General features: G+C 40.2%; 1 protein-coding gene across 4 annotated transcripts in view; it reads left to right on the top strand.

The window, feature by feature from the left end:
- Nucleotides 1-15,774, top strand: part of ELOVL7 (ELOVL fatty acid elongase 7) — a 69,383-nt gene that overhangs the window by 35,543 nt on the left and 18,066 nt on the right. For all 4 annotated transcript variants that reach the window (XM_081131073.1, XM_081131074.1, XM_081131076.1 and 1 more), the window contains one exon: nt 10,821-10,918. In XM_081131073.1, coding sequence (XP_080987199.1) covers nt 10,855-10,918 — 64 coding nt within the window. In that variant the 5' untranslated portion in view covers nt 10,821-10,854. The remainder of the gene's footprint in view (nt 1-10,820; nt 10,919-15,774) is intronic.

Raw genomic sequence — 15,774 nt, forward strand, 5'->3', positions numbered from 1 at the left:
ATTTTTTAGCCTGGCTTTTGGTTCCTCCACAGTCAAGTACCATCTCTGGGATCTCTGTTTTTTGTCTTGATCTTTTTGGTGTTCCCTTCCTTAATTCTGTACATTATCAAAATGGACTAACAAACCCTGGAAACACACCAGGAGCTTTTCTATAATTTCATGAAGGCAGGATTCTTGTTTTGTTTTCTACTATTTCACTGGCACCTGAAACAGTGGTTAGCACACAACAGATGCTCAAGAATATTCATTGAATAAACAAATGAATGAGTTTTCCCTTGGAGGTCCCTCTGCTTGTGATGTACCCCTCTCCTCTTTTCCAGGTGCACATATTTTTGCCTATTGAAATCTTATCCTCAAGGCTCAGCTCATGTATCCTCTCCTCCATGTGCCTTTCTTCCAGGTCACAGCCAGATGTGAATCTTCATTTCTAGAAGCTGCAGGATTCTGTAGGCATGGTTTGTGTGGCCTTGCGTCCTGCTTTGCATTTCAGATATCAGTGTAGGTGTTTATTTGTCCTGACAAATTGGAAGTTGTTTGGATTCAGGGGACATATTTAAAAAATAATATTGTGTCCTGCACAATAACAGATGCACAAAAAATACTTTTTGTTTGAAGGGAAAATGAATGTGAGGAGTATTGCATTCATTTGGAAAAAGGTAGAAAAGAAGGCCTAAGGGATGGAGCGTTATGTTCTTGCCCTGACTTGTTTTTCTGACTTTACATTTTAAAATTCACTCAGCAGATTTTTATGGAGCACTTATTTTACTCAAGACATTGTGCTAGGACTCAGAGTACAAATAGGATCTAAACTACTCTTGAGGTACTTAACACTTCCTCTGACAGAAACACAAGTCCCACTGGGTCCAGTGTTCACTTTAGTCTGTCAGTCTGGTGGGTCATCCATATATAATGTTATCTTTCTCAGAGGCATCTAATCCGGACAGGTTATCAGATGCTTTTCTCCTCTCGGACTTATTTACCCCATTTTCTAGAATCTGCACATGTTGAGGCTGCCTGAGGGCAAATTCCTCTCCTTACCCCCTTATCGTTTGGAAACCAGACATCAGGAACATTACCTTCAAGAACAGACCTGGATAGCCACAGATGCTGCTCAGGACACATACACCGAAATGAGCTACAGCATGGGGATGGAGGTCTGTGACGGAGCTGGGGAAACTTCCTGTAGAAAAGCCAACTCTGGCCTCACATTTGGGTGGTGTTTTGAAACTTTATCTCTGTTCAAAATAAGGGAGGAGAGGGAGACAGGGCAAATCAGGCTAGTCCACAACAATGATTGCTCATCGGAGAACTGATAAGGGAAACTTATCTTCAAATGAGGATGATTTGGCAAGGGGAGGAGAGCAGGGCCCACTCACAGAGCAGAGGAGAGGTGGCGCACCCTGGCTCAGCGGAGGGCCAGGGCAGCTCAGCAGTGCGTCCGAACAGGTGATAGGAGCTGAGCCAGCGGGTGGTGCAAGGGCTTCCCAGGTGAAGCGTCACAGCCAGCCTCTCTCTGGGGTATGACTCTAGAAAACCGGAGTTCAGATAGTCTCTGCTCCTGCTGTCCTGGGGAAGAAAAATCCCCTGAGATAAGGAATACATTTCTCAGTAAGAATTCAAAGATTGCTAGGGAAGTTCCCACCTAGATATTAATCTGTGTGTTCCCTGTGTGTTTCCCTTCCTGCCTGTCTTCTTACTGGAACGGCTGCCCCCGTCACCCACACCCTCTGTAGTCAAGCAGAAACAGCCTGGAAGGGGCTGTGGGCTCGAGTGCTGGACAGAAAGATTTGGGTGCTTGAGTTTGTTCTGTCCCAATGATTTAGTGAGACTGAGGCTGGGGGAAGGGGATCAGCAACTTCTAAGTATATTAAAATGTGAGAAGTGACTATAAAGTAATAACTTGTTTGTTTAAAATAGGGTTTCTCGACCTCAGCTGTATGGACATTTTGAGCCGGACAGTTCATAGTTGTGAGGAGCTGTCCTGAGCACTGTAGGATGTTTAGCCCTAACCCTCGCCCCTACCCACTAGATGCCAGGAACACACCCTCCCTGGCTGAGACAACCAAAAAGGTTTCCAGAAGTTGACAAATGTCCCCTGAGGGGCAAAGTCATCCCCACTTGAGAACCACTGGCTTAAAGTAAATTACTAACATTCATTCATCCAAGTAAGAGTAGTTTCCCTCACAGTGAACACTTTGACAATTACTGTAGCCCCCCCTTTCCACGGGGGATAAGTTCTAAGAGCCTCGGTGGATGCCTGACGCTGCCGAGAGCACCATACCCTATAGACACTGTTTCTTCCTAAATGTACACACCTGTGACAAAGTTTAATTTAGAAATCAGGCGCAGCAAGAGATTAACAACAGTAACTAATAATAAAAAAGAACACATAGCAATATACTGTAATAGAAGTTATGTGACTGTGGCGCTCTCTCAGGACACCTCACTGCACTGTACTCGCCCCTGCGCTTGTGATGACGCGGCGTGACGCGGTGCCTGGGTGAGGAGCCGAGGCCAGGGGAGCACACCGGCGAGGGGAGTTACGTCCCGGTGGCGCAGAGCGAGACAGCCTGCGGTTTCATGATGCTACTCAGCACGGCGTGCAGTTTAAAACTTAAGAGCTGCGGCCTGGCCGGTGTGGCTCAGTGTGCTGGACTGTCATCCCGTGCGCCCAGAGGCCGTGGGTTCGATCCCTGGCAGGGCCGCCTACGGGAGGCTACCCATCGGTGTTTCTCTCTCTGAAAAGCAATGGAAAAAATATCCTTGGGTAAGGATTAAAAATAAATAAATAAAAAATAAAAAATAAATAAGTCATATTTTCTGGCAAGGATTATTTAAAAAAAAAAAAAAAAAGCCAGTAAATCTAGAATGTGAAATAGACTCAGTGAAAATTTATTTTAAATGACAGATTTTTTATTTTGTTAATTACTGTGAGTGTGTGCTCGCGCATGCAGTGTAGAAGCAAAAATACATGTTTGTTTTACCTACCATACAGGGTTTTGTGTGTTGTTTTAATGTTTCATATATATATAAAAAGAAAAACCCAAAGAGGAACATATATACATGTTCCTCTTTGGGTTTTTCTTTTTCACACATCCCCACTTTGGCCGTTTCTATTTAGTAGCTAGGTTGTGCACGTTGCCTTGGGAGTGAAACAGACAGCAGAAGGCAGGGAAACAGAAAGTTTTATTGTAGCTTTTGAGCTATAAACTTAGGCACTTAGTTATACAGAAGAACTCAGGGGCATAGATGAGGTTTGGGAAGAAACCTCTGAGGTCTCTGTGCCTCCCAGCACAGAAGAGCGTGCTTGGGGCTTGGGGGAGGGGAGGCAGAGGGAAGGCAGTCAGTGCAGACCTCAGAGGGAAGGGCGACAGCCCTGCAGAGGCGCCAGGAGGTTGCGGGAACAGCGAGAGCAAGGGGTCAGGCTCAGCTGCTCGGGTAGAGCTGGGGCAGGCGGCTGATGGGGCCTTAGGCAGCCACAGGGAATTTCTCTTGCTCTAGCGTGACACAAGAGCAGTGAGAGACCTGTGGGTACCCTCCGCTGACAAGGAGATATCGCAGAAGAGCTGTAGAAAATGAAGTCATGCAGCAACAACATGCCCGGTATGGACAAGTGGGACCCTGAATACCTCAGGGGATGACAGTGTTGACAGAGGACATAGAGAACTAAAAGGATCCCTCCTCCCAACTAACTTTTTTCTCTAACTTGCTGATGGGGTGGTCATATGTCGAGTCAACTAAAATAAGTTCCTACCACCCCCAAAGAAGGTAGAAACCTGTATTAAATATTAAGCTATCAGGAAATAAATTTTATTCTTACACAGTTGACTTTGAAACCATTTACTTTAGGTATGGGATCAGGTCAGTACGATTTTTCTCTCTTCTTTGTCCCTTATATCAGTGGTTGCCAGACCTTGTTGATAATCAGAATTACCTGGAGAGAGATTTGGATATAGTTTAATCTGTTTGGGGAGAGTCTGGTGATAGGCCAGGTTTGGGAAATGTTTCTTAATACAGCATAAACTATTCTCAGACATGACAACACCACAGTATAAGGAATAAACATAAAAATTGTGACAAAGAATTCAGTTAGTGAACGTCACCTGGATATGATAAGGCATCTGGGTCAAGAAGGGCGGGAACAGGAACAGGAGGTGCAGTTGATATTGGAAAAGATTTCTCTGGTGATTCAAAACAACTGGCAAGAGATGTGAAATCTGGGAGCAGACTTTTGAATCAGCACATCCGCCCAGGATATAGGGAAACAAACTTCCTGTTTTGAGGATAAAATAAGCTTGATGTTCTCAAGCATCTGTAAAGGAGAAAATCATTGCTACATCTCAGGTCTTAGTAAATTACAGAAAATTAGAATATAAGCCTTGTGTTCTAGGCAAACAAAATTGTCAACACAGATATCATCAAATAAAGCTACTAAACACCTAACATTTTGGTTTTCAAATGTGAATGTTATCATATCAGGGAAAATGCTTTCATCTGTAAGTAACAGAACACTCAGCTCAAAATGGCCTCAGCAGTAAGGGGATGCATTATCTCAGAAAATGCAGCCCAAAGGTAGGGAATGTCTTCTAAGTTGGTTTAATTTCTGTTATAAGATGATGACAATCATTCCAAATGTCTCATGCATCTTCAGCCAGAGCACTGAGAGGAGCCTGTGTCTCTTTTTAGGAGCTTCAAAGCCCTTGCCAGGGCTTCTCAGAAGCACCTCAAATTCCCCTTCCCAGAACTGTGTCACAGGCCACTATCCATACCAAGCACCAAGGAAGAGCTGGGGCTGCGGCAGCTTCTTTAGGGGAATCAGTTCTGTAGGTTCTGTATTTACTATCCGCACCCCTCAGTCACATGGGGAAGCACAGGGCTTCGGGGCAAGGAGGAGCCTGGAATAAGGGAGAAGAGTCGTCACTCCACAAGGAAGAAAGGAAGCGATCTTTGATCACTGTGACTTGAAGAGATTACTCTGCATTGATATTTCAGATATGAAATGAAACTCAGACAGTGAGTCCACCTGTCTAAGTGCACTCTGCTTGTCCTGGTGACATGGACACAGAATAAACTAATCTTAATGCTTTTAAAACAAAATGTGATTAATAAGTTAAACATGCTGTGCAGAAGCACAGAAGACTTTCTAGTGACTTTTATATATCTGCTAGTTAGAATTATCTTGTACCACAGTCTCTTTGATGATACCGATAATACACCATAAACCCATACACACAGACCACATAGGGTTGCATTCACACTTGTAATTATTGTTATACCACTTCCACAAACTTAACGTTGTCCTGACTGGTGTGCAGCATGTTTAAATAAAATGGATATTTCCCACCCCCACTAACAATGACATCACCATACATATGAACCTTCTCTATATGTGATTAGACTCAGGCTTGCCCTTCGATCAGCTTTAAGAGTTGTCATTTCCATGTCAAGCCAGACCTGATATCTTTACCATCCCCTCCATTCCTTAGTATTCTGTTATTTCACCTTGATTTTCAATTCTTTGCTTTCACTTAATAGAGGGGCCTATTAAAGTCAGATGCCTCTGGAAAATATAACACTATATATGCATCACTCTCCAGACTAGTGCAGATTACATTTCTGTTTGGTTTGAGCTCTGCAGCACAATCGTAACTCATGAGTTTGAGCCAAGAGGCGTACAAACTTTATATTAGATGCTCATTTAACAATCTCAACATGTTAATATGACAACTTGTTACAAATGGAGTTCTGGAAACCAATATTAGCCACAGACCCCACTAGAAAATACAATTCATGTTGAACCTTTATTGAAATGTTATCTATGCTATTTATTGTCATTATTACTGTTTTAATAACAGAGGGCCTCCCAGGCTAAGCGGAGCAGTCAGCACTCTTGCCCAGTCTCTGGTCCCAGTGCATTAGTCTATAATTAGAGAGACAGGGCAAACTTAAAGAAGAGTCAGAGAACCTTTAGGGCAAATGAAGGACCTGCTCAAATCACCAGCAGATAGAAAACAGTTCCAATGCAGTGATCAATGGGGGGAGCCCATAACCTCCCAAACATCAAGAGAGAAAGGGGAAACGATATGGCCCTGTTTCTGGACCATAGACATGTCTGAGGAAAGTCATTCGCTGACTCTATCACTCCTTTCCCTTAAGAGAGTGCCCTCAACATGTTTTGCAGGATTTGAATAAAGCTACATTTGAGGGTCCACCTAGAAATTGTTCGCCGTGGTTTTAGATTCCTGGGCTCCTGCTAGGCACTTCCTACCACAGACACCTCCAAAGTCCCGTCCCGTCTGAGTTAATTCCAGCAAGAGGGTCTCCCGGATGAGTTCTGCCTGTGAATACTGTTAAAATAGACTGGAGCAAAAGAAACAAAGTGGTCAGGTACCTTAAGCACACTCTATGTTCTGGTGTTAATATCTATGTTGTGCTGACATAAGCAGCATGTAGCTTTGAATAATCTCCAGGTAAGCCGCCCTGTAGGCAGCAAGCGCATTTCTCACATTCGAACTTGACATCTTTAATGTAGACCTGAAGAAGCTAGTCTGGGCAGATTAAGTCCCTTCTTTACCAAATGGCCCAGTCACCATGTGGTACTGTCAAAAACAAGGAACAGAGTTCACGGTCACCTGCAGGGGCTCGGCAACAGCTTACCAGCACAGTCTCCCATCAACAAGCTCCTGTTCACACTAATCCTGCGACATATTTTTGAGACAGAACAACTCTGACACTCTGACAGGGAACATTTTCTCTTCCCTTGTAGCACCTCCCTTGTCTCTTCCACCCTTAATGGAAGTGTGTTGTCTACCGTTTTTGAGTATTAAGTTTCTGCTTCACTTAAACAAGAGCCCTGACATTTCTGGCATCTCCAGGCCTGAACTTTTATGCCATTGAATATTTTAAATCGATTGTTAAGGTCACAGTTCTGCTGTCAGCTAGAAGATAGCTCTATACCTTGACCACAAAGAATAAGTTTCTTCCCATCTCTATGTACCATTGTCTAGCAATCAAGTGTCCATGTTTAACCATGGTGGAGGGTCCGGGGTGGTGGTGTGCCTGGCTCTTTTCGGGGGTAGCACTGTATTTGCAGGACTATCCAGGTTGCCTCAAATTCAGTTACTTATTTTTTAGACCAATCCCTGCAATGTACTGTTGGTATTCAGTCTATCACTGTCCAAGCTTATAAGGAAATTCTCAGCAGTTTGTGTTCAGTTTCAACAAGGTAAATGGGTCAGGTTTTCCTTTGATGCCCCACCCCTGCACAATTATGGCCATTCCTTCTTTTCTAGTGGGCCTGCAAGTGTTAAGGGCTGTTGGAGGGAAGGTTATTACAAGCAAAGGGTCAATAAGAGAGTCTCCACCCCCGGAAAGCTGGGCCTAATGGATCCCTTCCCTACGCCTCCAGCCCTCCATCTCCCTCCTGCCTGGAGGGCGTCCGTTTCTGCCCCTCCACCCCATCCAGTGTGAGTTGCTCCTCTGACAACCTTCCCCTCCTCCGTCTCTGCCCTGTGTAGTCTTCGGGATTAGATGAACTACTGTGATTACTGCCCGTGAGTATTTCTCACATGCGGTTTCTTTGAGCTTTTGTGTTCTTTGTGCTTCAGTGAGGGCTGGGGATAGGAAAATAGTGGAATGAGTGAAAAACAGAGGAGACAGGAATTGTACAGAAAGCAGAATAACTTTGAAATGTAACCCCATCACCTGCCGTATAGAATTAGAATCTTTCAGTCTGATTCTGAGCAATTGAAACAGCATTATTTTGCCAGTTTAATTATGAAAATAATGGCTTGAGGTCTGTTATCTCAGTGGTTAAGGTGAGGGGGACATTCACATTGAAACAATTGGAAAACATCAAGGGAAGAGTCAGTATAATCTGTGACATAGAAGCTTTTAAAATGAAAGAGTTTTCTCTAGATTTGTTCCATAAACTGCCATCCAACTGTGTAATAATGAATTTGACCAGATGTTTTCCAATTAAATTGGTACAACTTGTCTCTACAAATGATAGGGTGTGACTTTGAATGTTCATTCTTTGTCTCTAAACTTTACAAATATATATTCCTATGATCCTTAAAACAACGCTATGAGTTAGTTATTTTATCTTGGTAAGTATAGAATTCCTGTTTTACAGAGAAGGAAATTGAGCTTTAGTTTCGCCGAGAGTCACACAACTCTTAAGTGGTGGGATTCAAACCAAGGTCTTCGTGACCCCACAGCCCCTGCTCCCAACCCCACATCACACCTTCACTGCAGGAGCATCCTAGGAAAACAAGTCCAAGCCGACTCCGGCAAGACCCTGGCATCACCATTATCTTGAATGTGAACTGAGCTGGAGGACACAGGATGCACCAAAGCAGAGGGCATGCTGAGATGCCTTCCTGGACTTGGGGAGATGTTCTGGAGCTGATGGCCCCTTGAGGAATTAAGATAACAGTCCCTTTTTTGTGTATATGCACATTTATGTGTGGGCATTTAAGTAGGAATTGTCCCAGCAAAGGGGCAGCTGGTTTTCTTCTTTTATTTTTTCCTTTAAAATATTTTAATTCTTTATTTTTGGGTAGGTAATAACATAGTCACATGAATAAAAAACCCAACAACATAGGTCTTCCTTCCACCCCTTCAGCCCAGTTTGTACCCCATACCCTTTCTCATGGATATCTTTTCAGAGTTCCTTCTATGCTAAAATAAAGAAATATAAATTTATATTCTTCTTTCCTCTTTTTTCTATATAAAAGGTAGTCATTTAAAAATTCTGTACCTTCCTTTGCTTTTATTACATAGAGATTTATCTTGGTTACCTTTCCATATCAGCACCCAAAGAGCTTCCTCTTGCCTCTTTACAATGGCATGCTGTGTCATGGCTTTAGATGTAGTATCATTTATTAACCAGTCCCCATTTGGCTTTTTCCAGTCTTTTGCTCTTACTAACTGATGCAATGAATAACCTTGAATATATGTCATTCTGTGTATGTGCATGTATATCTATAAGTTCCTAGAAGTGGGATTGCTGAGTTAAAAATATGCATTTGTAATTTTTACTGATAATGCTAAATTACTCTCACTAAGGGTGGTACTAATTTGCATTCCCACCAGCAATGTATGAATTTCCTACAGTCCTGCCAACAGAGTTAACACATTTTTGGATTTTGGCCCATCTGATTGATAAATATGCTTGGACTTTGACCCATCCAGTGCAAGAAAATATTGTAGGTTTCTTGCTATGATTAAAGTTAAACAACTTTTCATATGTTTTAAGAGCCATTTGTATTTCCTTTTCTGTGGATATTTGCTCATTTTTTAAAAATCTTGGCTTATAGACAGATCTTATCAATTTCTAGGAACTCTTTATATATTAGGGAAAGTACACATTGTCTGTGATATCAGTTGAACATATTTTTTCCTATTTGTTATTTGGCTTTTTTTTCTTCTTGATTTTTATATGGTTCAATTTGTTAGTCCTCTCTTATGTCTAATGGAGCTCAAATCAAAGTTAGAAAGGCCTTTTCCGCTCCAAGGTTATAAAAAAGTGTTCTCCCAGGTTGTCATCCAGTACTTCGTGGCTCTATTTTTCTTATTTAAATTTTTTATCTATTTGGTGTTTATCTTGGTGTATAGTATAATATTTGGGTCCAACTTTTGTTTCTTGCAGATGGCTATCCAGTTGTACCATACCATTTATTAAATAACTGCTGGTAATTTAGTGCCTACTGGTTTGAGTTTCCACCTTTGTGTGTGTGTGTGTGTGTGTGTGTGTGTGTGTGTGTGTGGTTTTATTTTAGAATGCTAGAAGAAAGACTCAATTTTTCTGTTGTAGATCTAGAGAATTTCTTTTTTATTGTGGCAAAATATACATAGTGTAAAATGTACCCTTGTACCCATTTTTAAGTATAAAGTTTGGTGGCATTAAGTACATTTGCATTCTTGTGCAACTGTCACCACCACCTATCCCCAGAATTTTTTCATCTTCCCACCATTTGACTTGGAATCATATTATTCATTCCATGATACACTCTCCGCTTGTAAGGTGTGTGCTGATTTCAGAGAGGTTAAAATGTGGGAAAGTATACATCTTTAGAATTTATGAAATACCGTCCTAAATTCCCAAATTATTTGGTGTATTTCTGGACATTCTGTTGTATTTCATTGGTTTTCCTCTTCATGAGTCAGTATCACACTGTTTTCATGATTGAAGATTTAGAATATATTTTAATATATAATATAGCTAGCTTTTCCTCACTGGTCTTTTTCCAACTATCCTTGTCTATCTGTTCCGATAAACTAGGTAGCTTCCTCTTGACTCTTGTAAATCTTCTTTTCTTCCATCTTTCTACCTCTGTTCCACTTAAATTGTAAAAGCTTGCACCTAGAAGACCTCCCGCTGATGCCTGAAGATCAGCCATAAGTCTGGATCAGAGTAGCTGCTCCGAAAGTTTATGTATCTTCTCGACTTTCTTCTGTGGGTTTTTACTTCGGCATCGCCATGGGAGGGGCAATCCATTACTGATCTGCATTGTCGCGTAAAGGGGAGATGCTCCCATGACAGTTCTGACTCATTTATTCCTTTTGTGTCTTGTACATAGAATGTCAGTCTTTTTCACCAAAGTAAGCATTGTTATTACAATGATGAAAAGCCTTAACTGTTTGCAGCCGCGTCAGGTTTTAATGTGGTTCACTAATGCATTTACCTTCAGCAAAAGTTTGTGGGTTTGCCAGTTATCTCTATTAAATTTGTAGCGTTTTTAATATTGTATCACGAAAAACTTGCCTTTATTTGCATTCATAGATCATGATGCATTTCTTTTTTTGTTTTACTGAAGAACCCACTATAAGAGCCAGTAAATCCCGTGGAAAATGGCCTTCAGTGATCTTACATCGAGGACTGTGCGTCTTTATGGTAATTGGATCAAGGGTGCTGGTAAGTAACCCTTCTTCCTAATTGAGGTTTATCCTTCCTTTTTATGTCATATCCCCATATTTAATAGGGTTTCACTGAAACAGAATGAGAGACTTTGCAGCTTAACACTCCCTCAAGGACACTCAAAATATTATTTTTATTACTAATTAGTAAAGAAGACGTGTCCAGGGTTTCATTACAGATATGTACAATGATAGACCTACACGGATGTTCCTTATGATGTTTATAATGGTGAAAATAGTTTTAATATCCAATGAAGAGAATTGGTAAGTAAATGATGGTACATTCCGACTGAATAGCCATTGAAAGTGATTTGGAGGCACAGTGCTCTTAGGCTTGATTCTGCCCTAATGCTCCTAAAGGAGATAACAGCTACTGCCAACAATGACTCTATTCAGGATGCTTCCAGAACTGCAGGGGTGTATCAGAAAGGGCCGGGAGTGTTTCCTAGGGTAATCCCTGAATAATTCTGAAATGCCTGCCTTCTCTCCTTGCCCATTAAAAAAAAAAATCAATGTTATAGAAAAAACATTTAATCCCACAGCAAGAAGTTTTAAAATACGTTAAATGAAAAGCAGGTTATAAAACACCACATATATTTCTTTTGTGAGGATTAGCAGTTATCTCTGTGTGGTAGGATTATCAGTGACTTCTTATTTACTTATCTGTGTCTTTTTAGATTTTCTTAAACCACTATGTGTGTGTTGCTTCTATAACTATTACAAAATGTTCTAAAAATATAATAAAGGTAAATTTTTAAAAATATAGACAATCAGAGCATTTTAGAGTTGAGATGGACCTAGATATTATTGAAGCTAACTCTTCATTTTCGAGTTGAAAAAAACCGAGGCCCAGAGATGGTTAGTTGTTGGCAGAAAAACTAGAACCTATGTTTTCTGATAAGTATTCTGGTTTCACACTTGAATTATTTTGCACGTGTTCACCGCCATCACTTTAGATTATTTCTTACCTGTCAACCAAAAATCACATGCTCACTAAATTCAGGTGGAAAAAGTTCCACCTCTTGGTACCTACCACAATTGGAATTATATTCCAATTAATATTAATTTTAGCCATGATACACTGTTTCATGGTTGCCATCAGTTCCAGTAGACTGCTAAAGACCAATGTTATTTCACTAAAAAATGGTCCCAACAGTTTTACCCCTGAAGAATGCCAAGGATCTCAAAAAGATCCCATAAATAGAGATGCTTCACTCTGGTAGGGAAATGGAGAGTGATTATTTCCATAGTTTCTTCTTTTTTTATAGTTCTTTCAACTTATGTAATGATGCAGAGAACATATAGGTTTTTTTAGAGATCATTCTTCTCTGAAGGTTTATAGTAGTTTGTTTTCATAAATTCAGTATTTAAACACAGTATTTTATTTTTTTGTTCTCTAATGGTTTCTGTTTTTATTTGTTTATTTTGAAAATACTAATGTTTTAATTGCTTTTCAAAGTAGAGGTGTACTTTGCTACCTCAACTCTCATGATTTGAACTTGGGGACCAAGTAGGTTTGAGTACATTTTTTGAAATAGACCTGATTGGAAGAACAGATCCTTTGCTATTCAGCCCTTGCTGTCTACTATTCCAAATGCAGGAACCCAAGAGACTCAGATAATCAATATGCTAACTTAAGAGCCAAATTGATTTAAATGATGATAAATATCTATATAGTGCTAGATAGAAGTATAAAATATTTAAAAATGAACTACTTCTAAATTCCATTTCTACTTTTATTCTTGGGTCAACTCTTTACTTTTTATTAGGAATACTTACATTTAAAAGCTGAATAATATTAGGTCAGAAAAAGGAATTACCAAGGGCTGGGGATGGTTATGGAGAGAAAAGAAGAGCCCTGGGAACAGTGTCACAAACAGGGCAAGAAGGATGAGAGGAAGAGGCAGGCAGGGCTACGTATCTGAAGTTAGGCTTAATTTGAAGTCTTGAGAGAGAAGGGAAGGTATGGGATTTGTAATGCAAAGACCTAAGTGTAAGTTCTGACGCTAGTATAGTAGCTGGGTGATCTGGAACCAATGATTTATTGTCTCTGAGTTTCTTTGTTAGCAAAACAGAGATGAGAACGGTAGCTACTAGCTACCAGATAATATACATGGAAGTGCTCTGTCATTTGGAAAGTTTCCCAGTGCAAGTGGGGGCGGTGGTTACAGATGACTGATAGAGCATTTTCATCTTAAAATCCTTTCAATATAGTGTATCACCTTTTTAAAAGTTTCATAACGTTTTTTTGTTGTCATTGGACTCTAGAAGGGTTAAAAAGTCTTGTGTTGAGAGTTACATCTTTAAAAGAACACTTCCAGGTAAAAGAGGAGAGGGTTATTGCTTCTGCGTAGTGTGGTATTGATCTCTGAAAGCCATTAGGAATCGTTTCTGGCCTCTTAGTTCAGCTTTACTTTGCTTACCCTGGGAAGTTCTGAGCACCTGATCAAGGGCCAAGAATTTCAAGTGTATTCTTGGCTTTGGCCCTAATCCTGAGTCGCCTTCAGGAAACTTACTGGTATTCTTTGGTTTTCTTATTGCTAGAGAAGTTGTGATCATGCATTGTTATTTCATGTGGAAAATTCCACAGCTGCAGAATTTAAAAATAGTTTAATGCTTAAGCTCTAAGAGGATTTAATATGATTCTTAGATATGAAGTGTCAGATTTTGAAATAATGCTATAATGTTTTCCGATGTTTAAAAGGCACCTTTTCTTGTATTTGCATGGTAATAATAACTTTTCAGACTTAGTTGTGATCTTTTTGTAAAAAGATGGAGTCTGAGCAAGAGTGTTGCCATTCTCAACCGTTAGTGCTTCACCAAGTACTGAGGTACATGCTTGCTTTAGTTCCAGCTTCTCCATCTTATTGGTGCTTGGACTTTTAAAGGGAGTACTCTTTGAGCCTGTACATGCTACTTGAGAAGAGAACACTGCCTTCCAAGCAGTTGATGGACAAGTTCATTAATATTCTGCATATGAGGCACTTGTACTTCCCCTGTACGCTTTCTCTCTGGAACACTCTTAGAAAGGAACGATCAGACTAGTAATAAGTCAGCACATTGGTGATCACAGGGGTATGGACTCTCCGCCAGCCTGCCTTTTCTCCTCGGCTCTACTCATGACACTTAAACCCAACTCTGATGCCAAATAGAAGATGCATCATCAGCCTTTTGTCTCTGGGGGAAGCTGAGCTCACCTTATCCCTGAACCTTTTGTAGTTTGTGAAGTCATAGACTGAGTCAGGATTAACTTTAAACGTCACCGAGCAGCCCCCCCTACCTCCCCTATCAAATCACCATACACACCTGACTTGTAAACTTTTCATCATGGGAGCCCATTACCTCACATGAAAAACAAACAGTTGTCAGAGTCGTGGACATCACATTAAAGACTTTGAATTTCATCTGCTCAGTAGAGAGAGCTAATGTGTGCAGGGGAATAATCTGAGCAGAGCTGCACTTTTAGGAATTTGGCAGTTGTACAGAAGACCAGATGTAGCTGATTGGATCAGGAGGCAGGGAAACCACATAAATGACTACTGCAGGAGACAATGGTGAGGGACTCTGAGGCCCTGAATATAGGAGAAAGACGTCCACCAAACCTCTGGCTCTCAGTTCTGACAGTTCATCATGGTCACCTGGGCAGCGTTTTCAAAATATGGATGCCTGAGACTCATGTGGACCTTAGGATTCTGATTCAGTTGCATCAGGGTCTTTTTTGGCCACTTGACTTTTAAACACTCCAGAGGTGATTCTGCTATGCTCACAGAATTGAGACCAGCTGTCATGTAGTAGCAACACTTACTAAGCATTTAGGCTGTGCTGGGCTCTTTACATACAGCAATTCACTAAATCTTCTATGAGATATATGCTGTTTTATTTTATTGTATTGTATTTTTCAATTATAGTTTATATTCAATATTATTTTGTATTAGTGTCAGGTATACAGTGGCTAGACAATCATGTACTTTACAAAGTGTTCCCCCGATATTTCCACTACCTACCTGGCACCATACATAGTTATTACAATATTATTGACTATATTCCCTGTGCTATACTTGCATCCTCGTGACTATTTTGTAACTACCAAACTGTACTTCTTAATCCCTTCACCTTTTTCACCCAGTCCCCCAAATCCCTTCCCCTCAATACATGCTGTTTTATGCTCGATTCACAAATGAGGAAACTAAGCAAAGAGACTAAATCAATGGCCCCAAGTCACATAATGAGTCAGTGGGAGAGCCAGGATCAAAACTGCAGAGCCTTGTTGAAATAGGATAAAAAAGCTTAGTGTTTTGTTTTATTATTTGCTTTCAAATAATGAGAAATAAAATTAACTAGCTTTTCTCTAAGGATATGATTTTTTTTTTTTAATTTGTAAAACTTGAAAGTCACACGCAGAGTTTTTAAAAAGGTGTGTGCTTAAAATGTTAAATTATAAGCAAAAGTTATTTATTTTAAAATTATTTTCTTTTGCTTCCTGAGCCAGCCCAGCATGCTTTTCCTGACTTGTTTTGTTTATACTGTTACCAACAGAAAGATGATATCATTTGACTTTCTTCCCCTGCTGAGTCAATGAAAGAATAAAATAAAATATAAAATAATAAAATAAAATAACATACTTCCAATTCAGGAATTCCTTTATTGACATTTTTTTTAAAAAAACAACCTATTTTCAATCATGCATGTGATGTGTGTGTTAACAGAAACATTTAGAAAAAAATAAAAATCATTTGTATTGTCACCATCTAAAGGTGATAATGTTAATTAACATCCTTGCAGAAGTTCTTTGGTACTGATCTTAAGACCTTATTTCACTGGGGATAAAAACTAGACATATGAATATGGCTTATG

Source organism: Miniopterus schreibersii (genome assembly GCF_964146895.1).
Source record: "Miniopterus schreibersii genome assembly, chromosome: 3".
Classification (NCBI taxonomy): domain Eukaryota; kingdom Metazoa; phylum Chordata; class Mammalia; order Chiroptera; family Miniopteridae; genus Miniopterus; species Miniopterus schreibersii.